The sequence below is a fragment of the Branchiostoma belcheri genome, unplaced genomic scaffold (assembly GCF_001625305.1).
Source record: "Branchiostoma belcheri isolate BF01 breed outbred unplaced genomic scaffold, Haploidv18h27 scaffold84, whole genome shotgun sequence".
NCBI classification, from domain to species: Eukaryota; Metazoa; Chordata; class Leptocardii; order Amphioxiformes; family Branchiostomatidae; genus Branchiostoma; species Branchiostoma belcheri.
The window spans coordinates 290,761-297,851 of record NW_017804509.1 but is presented as its reverse complement, the minus strand read 5'-3'; the positions used below and the strand labels follow the sequence as shown (position 1 = coordinate 297,851).

The following is a 7,091-nucleotide window of genomic DNA, read 5'->3' as shown; positions in this document are numbered from 1 at the left end:
AATGATTTTTTTCTTTTTTTGCGATCAATAAATTCAGAAGCATTAAACTTTCTGAAATGTTGTAATCTCCAAGCAGATGACAAATTCAGCTTTGTGGCAATTGTACATCTTTCAATTATTTACTTAAAGACAGGCTTTTTTGGCAGTCCCTCCTTAAGCCAAAGCAAGTTAATTTTATGGATAACATCGGCAAATGCGATTCATTTTGATTTTCTCCTGATTTTCCTAATTTAGAATATACTGAAAATGTGACACTAGTGTGGTAGTGTTCAACGGTTGCAGTGATACTAGGATATCACATTAGACTTATTATGTGTTGCTTTGATTCTCATGTAATAGGCATCTTACATTTTTTGTCCATTTTGTTATTATCCGCTCTCTTGGAGTTTGCAGAGGGTGTCATCCATGAAGTTCACTTGTTGTGGCCTAAATGCAGACCAGTATAGCAAGATTTAGAAAACAGCACAAAAATTGTGAATCAAGGAGACTACATCTGCTTGGAGATAAACACTTTACCATGTTCTCATTTTGAATCAGACCCAGAAAGTTCTTTCTGTTTAGCTGAAATCAACTCGTGATCAACATACTAAGAACGATCTTAAATGTTGTAAAAGCCTACAGTAACAAAACAGTGGTCATTACCTAATAAACTACATAAAACATTAAAAACAAAAGCACTTGGTTATAAGACAAGAACATGACATACAATCTCACTGACCTAAAAAAATTGTCTGAAGCCTTCTCAAGTCTATATAATTCCTAGGACCTTTTTAACCCTTCCACCAAACATTTGTCTAAGAGCCAGGAAGAACGGTTACTTCCAGACATATACTCTGTTTTTATAGTTATCGAGTTCAAGCTTTGTTCCAACACAAGAAGGAAACTCACTATAAATTTTCAGTCGATCTCGTGAACCTTCATCAGATGTGTGATGCACTCGCTGACTTTCTAGAGGCCGGAAGCGTGATGACGCCAGGAGTCCATCAAAAGTGGCGGGAAGACAGAATCTCCCACCATCACGGTTCAGAGAGGGTTGACAAGACTGATAAAAAATTTCCCTCTTGTTGGAACAAAGCTTGAACTCTATGACTATGTATTTTATCAACACAGGTGAGTTTTCATTCAAACGTCTGTTTCTAAAGTCTGTCTAGTACACAAACTGCGTCTACAGGCATCATCTAACACGCCTCCGCAACCATCGAGTCATACACGTGGCACAAAACATATCCACCAATCACAGTGACATCTAGTTGCCCGGGCAACAACGGCATTGACCAATCGCCACGCAGGCCGCCTCCGCCGTCCACCAATCACAGCAAAGAATCATCACCACACCACGGTTGGTCCTACATCATCAATCAATCATACAGTTGCCATGGCAACGTGATTCCGGCCTTATAGTCGCCAAGGTCATACAAGTGTGTTTGAAGGTCGTCCTTGTGAAGGTTTGGGGGTGACCTCAGTCGACCCCTTCGGAGGGAAGAGTTTTCTCGAACTGGCAGAGAGCGTAGTGGATGAACTCGTATTGCTCGTTGGTCTGGACCATTCCTCCTCTGAAACGTAGAGGTAGGAAACACATCGATGTGAGTTATAACAGTTCAGTCTGTGGGGAGGGGAAAGGAGGCATTCAGAGTGTGTTAAGTTCCAGGCTTAAGCAAGCATAGAGATGAAATGCAAGATTATGAGTTCATGGTGAGAGATAATACAAAGAAAACACCATGCACAAACATTTCAACATTCACTGTTGGTATCTTCATCAGCTTGGCACGTCATTCAGATGAGCAAGATTTTAGGACTTCAAGAAAGAGTAATCTCAGTCAGGGAGACTAAGAAATGGGTGAGGTGAAGTAAAAAGCACAAAGTGGAAAGAACTATTTCAGGGATGAAATGAAGACCAATATGGATCAAAATGAAAACATCTGGAGAATGGAAGGGGATAGAAATACTTGACTTGGAAACACACAAGGGTGGGAGAGGAACTTCAAGACCAAAACTACAAGACAAGCTCACAACTAAGCTACTGGAAACAAGCAAAAAAGCAGTTAAAAATGGCAAGCATTTGGTGTAAAACAAGGACGGCCCATCCTCTGCAAGGCAGATGAATATTGCAAGCTTGAGGGGTTGAGGTGGGATGCAGAGGAAGACTTAAGAACAACTGTTCCACTTGTCTACATTTTAACGAAAAGAAAATGCTGTGTTGTGCATATTGGTACTGGTTAGGACAGGTTACAAGCCCCCCCCCCCAACGAGGGCTTAGACAAGTAGGACCAATCAGCGTGCTCGTTCAAAATCTGAACGAATTTGCAGATTCCAGACGTTACATATGTCAGCAAGTCCAGACTCCGTGGTAGCCAGCGACATTATGGAGCGGGCGAAAACTACGGAGGATGGCACCCAGGCTAGGGACAATAGGAAGAAAAGTTAATTTCAAGGCCTGACTGACCTGTCCTGCCTCATCCCACAGACAATGCTGAGCACGTCCACCATGTTCTCTACTCTCAGCTGCCTGATACCGATGCTCGTGGCGATGAAACAACCGGTACGGCCGATCCCAGCGCTGAAACAATAACAGGAGATTGTCATCATCATGGTCATTATTCATTCTCTCAGTCCCTAAACTGAATGCCAGGAAGAAATTCTTCAGTGTGAGAATACATTGTAATTCAGGCATGGAACATGTTGCCATCAGATGATGGTGGCGATGAAACAACCGGTACGGCCAATCCCAGCGCTGAAACAACAACAGGAGATTGTCATGATTATGTTTACCTTCGCAGAAGGGAAACATATTGTTTTTGCTCAGTTTCTTCTTCTTCTGTTCAAAAAAGCGAATGACCAGACGTCTATCACCATGTGGCTTGTGCTGTCGCAGACACCCTTGTGGTGTTGGGTTACATTATGTAGCATAAGAGTTTGAAAGGCTGCTCACCAATGTATTTGCCTTTCACTAAGAATAATCAGTACAGAAGTTGAGCTAGACCAGGTGAAGGTAAACAGTATGCATTTGCTTTGCTTTTGTTGTTGTTTTGTATAATAAAACTCTTTTATCTCTTATACATGTAGAAGCTCAGGTGTTGTCCTGAACTTAAAGTGTACTTGTAGAACCCCAAAACAAGTCTGTATAACATCTGTGTCCATAATATCACCAGGGTCCATAATATCACCACCTTGAGAAACAGTGTGCTTAAACTATTTTTACTGCAACTTACCCTAGGTATGTGCATTTGATGTGTGAAGGAGTGCATACCAAAAGTATGTTGCAGTAAAAATATCTTTAAGCACACTGTTTCTCAAGGTGGTGATATTATGGACCCTGGTGATATTATGGACACAGATGTTATAGTAAGAGTCATGTAGATGTTGTCCTGAAGGCTTAAGTTACCTGCAGTGCACGACCACAGGTCTCCTTGGCCTGGGCTGTCTGAGTCGATGAAACTCCACCTCCTGCACGAGAGCCAGCAGGGCCTTCGCCGTCTCCGGGGTTTTGTGGTCTGGCCATTCCGTGCACCAGTAGTGCCTGATGTGGTGGACCTCGTTTCCTCGCTAGAGGGAGAAAGAAAATTAGGCATAATAAAACAGTTTTACAAAGTGAGTACAAACTGCGTAAGACCAGACTATAACCTAAGATTTATAATTACTCCACTTACACTGCAATGGATCCCTATTGTATTCGAGAAATGTGCCTGTGGGACTTTAAACCATGCTCGAGGTGTGGCTCTCCTAAAACACTGGAGTTTAAATCCAATGATGTCCCTACCAAAGCTGTATGTAGGTACTCTAAGGAAATAGGTGTGATGTGCCATTCTGAGGTGCAAAGCACAGGGGCCTAGCTAGAGAATCAAACCCATTGCCCAGTGGATTCTAACTCTGAGTCAAAAACCTTATACACAAACCATTTTGACAATCTGTTGCCCATACTGGGTATTCGGACTTAGCTGCCCTGCCCGGTCCACCTAAACCGCTGCCCGGTCCGGTCCGAGGCCGCTAATGGGGGTTTTGCGTATCCCATGCGCCGGAGCAAGCATTTCGCTTTTTCTGCGCCCCCTAGCGGAAAGCACCGGAAATGCAACAGTACACACAGTTCACCCAATAAAATCTACTCCTTGTCAGCATCAAGTGCGTCCCAATTATGTTTTTTTTTCACCAACTATTTACCCACTGTAGCGGCGCGGTGACTTCAAAAAGTTCGTAATTACGCACGCTTGTGTTGCGTGCGGCACCGCCGCCCCCCTCCCCAAGCTCCATGCCGCGGCACGCTATGCCGCTGCACGCCGCTAAATGTCCGGCGCCGCAGACGAGCTTATAGCGAAACCCGGCGTCTTCGCCCTAGGATTGGAGCGTAATGAAATCCATGACGCCCTCGAGAAAGTTCTACAGACACTGTAGCCTTTAACAGTAACGTTTAATGTTTTGTATAAGTGCAGAGTGGCTTATAATAATTGTTTTAGAATCATAATGAATCTGCCTCGGCGCTGCAGCGCGAGTGATATGTTTGTCTGTAACTATATTGACACTTTTGAAACCAGGAGGAGGAGAATTTGTTATTCTTTTCTAAAAAGGTTATTTTCCTCCAATAACGCAACAATCTGTCGCTTAATTCATTCCGATGCCTTCTACAGGAATTCATTCTTTCGGAAGACCTACCATTTGTTATGCTTTTAGGTTTCTTCCTGTTTTACTTGTATGTCTGTAGTGTTTTTGTATTATTTTAATGATGTATTGTACATGTTATATGGGTTTTTTTACCTGAAATAAAGAATGAATGAATTAATCGTATTTTTTGCCGTAAAAGTTGACTCGCAATTTTCGAAAAACTTGTGACGCCATTTTTTTCACTCGGCGCTTGGTTCCCGAATTTTCGATTCGTCTTTGTCGTAGCACGCTATTAACGCTTTTACATTTTGTAGTACAAATGACGCTTAACATTTGATTGTATTTCTACCTAGATTTCTACCTCGAAATTAAGCAGATTTATGCCGCATTTCTCGTAGTTTGTAACTTGTTTGTGAAGTTGGCCGCCGGGCCGCCATTTTGTTTGTTGTTGTCTGCGCGCTTGGGCGACGCTGAATTTTGTAACTCGTCTCATTTTTTTTCGATATTGTCCCGTAGTAGCACAAAATGAACGGCTATCATTTCTGTAGATTTATGAAGAAACTTCTAAATCGAAATATACGCTAAATATTTATAAATACCCAAGTGTAGATAAGCTGGGAAATTTCAAAGCGTCACTGCGTCACATGTGTTTGTGCATGTTCACAAGATTTTTTTTTACTGTGGTTTGCTTAGCACTGCATAATTGTTAAAAATATGAACTACTTTATGTTTAATAAATATTTTATTTCTGGAAGCACATCAGTGTTTTGCTTGTTCCTATGTGAAGCACTAGTACTGTGCGTTGTGTGCATGTTGTAGTCAAGAAATGAAGCGTGATTGCGATCGTACCGTAACGAGCTTGGGGCAAGAGGGAGGGGGGCGGAAGTGGTAAAAAAAGTTGCGATCATGAAAATTTAGCGGTGGAATAGTGACCGCTAAAACCGCTATAATTAAGTGACCGTTATCAAATCAAGAATTACAGTAGATTTTATTGTGTGTACTGTTGCATTTCCGGTGCTTTCCGCTAGGGGGCGCAACCGCACTCAGAAAAAGAGAAATGCTTGGATACGCAAAACCCCCATTAGCGGCCTCGGACCGGACCGGGCAGCGGTTTAGGTGGACCGGGCAGGGCAGCTAAGTCCGAATACCCTGCCCATACTGCACCATCATAAGACAATCCTCCTTTCCCCCAACTTGTTTACTTGCTGGGGTGTAGCTATATAGGGGGCTCTGTGTAGGGGCTGTGAACCTTGGCTTTGGTCCCCAACTATACCTTACCTGGAGTGTGAAGTGTCTGAGGATGTACCCATCATGCTCCACTACCCTGTTCACAGACACCACGATGTCACCATATCTGTCCTCAAGGTCAGGCCAGTAGTGGGCACATTTCTGCGCAAAACAGTGAACATTGAAGTAGTGATGAACAGAAAAGATTCTTACAATCTTATCTTGAAAGTTCATCTGTGTTCAACTTGGTAGAAGACATTATAAAGTAAGTTTAAACTGTAATTTCCAACACAACAAAAGGATTGTTCATTCCTTGACAAAGACTGGAGTCGTACAGTCGAAATTTGGGTGACTCCATTTTGTTGTGTTGGAAAACTTGCTTCATATAGATTCTTACAAGTTTTTTTACAAAAATCGGTCAGTGAAGTTAACATTTTGACTATGTTTTAACACTGTGTTAAGAAGTCCAGGAAGATTTGAGCGATACGCCAAATGCATTTTCTACATAAAGTCTCAAAGTTGTATTCAGGCCACTGGAAGTAAATTTTATGGATGACCTGTGGTAGACCTGAGTGTACAAAAAGGTAGTTATAGAAGTGATAGTAGTTTGGAAGACCTGACTCTTAGAATTGTAGTGATGCTTGGCTACCACACTAGTGTCACTTTCTTCACTTCTTGAATACAGGATTGGCTTAATGTAAAAGTCACTATGTGCTACTACTGCAAATTCATAATACCAGCTTTGAATTCCTGTGCAGCATTTTTTTTTGCTGGAATTTCTTTTTGTTCACCCATAAGCACTAGCTTGGGGATCTTCAGAGGATGTCATCCAAATGTCATGCCATAAAATTAAGTCATTGTGGCCTTACGGTACTGTACCTCTTTTTTCTCAGTGAGTTTTGTAATCATGACGATGATGGGAGTTCTCTCGTGCCAGACCATCTGCCAGAAGTCTGTCACCGTGTGGTTCATCGGACCCTGCGTGGCAATGTACGCTCGCTCCTCCATATCATATCCCTGGAAACAAAGTTTGATAGTGTAACAGACGGTCTTAGTCCCTCCCTTGGGTGGGGCCGGCCACCTGTTCGAACACGTGCGAGCAGGTGATCTATACCAGCACTGTTTGAGGGAAGGGGCTCTAGAACCGGGCAGTTAGAATAAAAGAGTTGAGCTAAAGCCTTTGATCAGGAAAGACGTGTGTCTTCTTCAGTCTTGTAACAATAGCAAGAGAAAGGATGCATGTTTTATTCAATATAAAAAAAAAACCTTAC

At 42.5% G+C, this 7,091-nt stretch overlaps 1 protein-coding gene across 1 annotated transcript in view; it reads right to left on the bottom strand.

The window, feature by feature from the left end:
- Positions 1–964: 964 nt before the first annotated feature.
- Positions 965–7,091, bottom strand: part of LOC109486977 (tyrosine-protein phosphatase non-receptor type 5-like) — a 26,023-nt gene continuing 19,896 nt past the window's right edge. The window contains exons 9-13 of the mRNA XM_019790897.1: positions 6,700–6,837; positions 5,872–5,982; positions 3,383–3,543; positions 2,444–2,557; positions 965–1,553 (exon numbers count right to left, since the gene is read on the bottom strand). Of these exons, the coding sequence (XP_019646456.1) occupies positions 1,460–1,553; positions 2,444–2,557; positions 3,383–3,543; positions 5,872–5,982; positions 6,700–6,837 (618 nt within the window). The 3' untranslated portion in view covers positions 965–1,459. The remainder of the gene's footprint in view (positions 1,554–2,443; positions 2,558–3,382; positions 3,544–5,871; positions 5,983–6,699; positions 6,838–7,091) is intronic.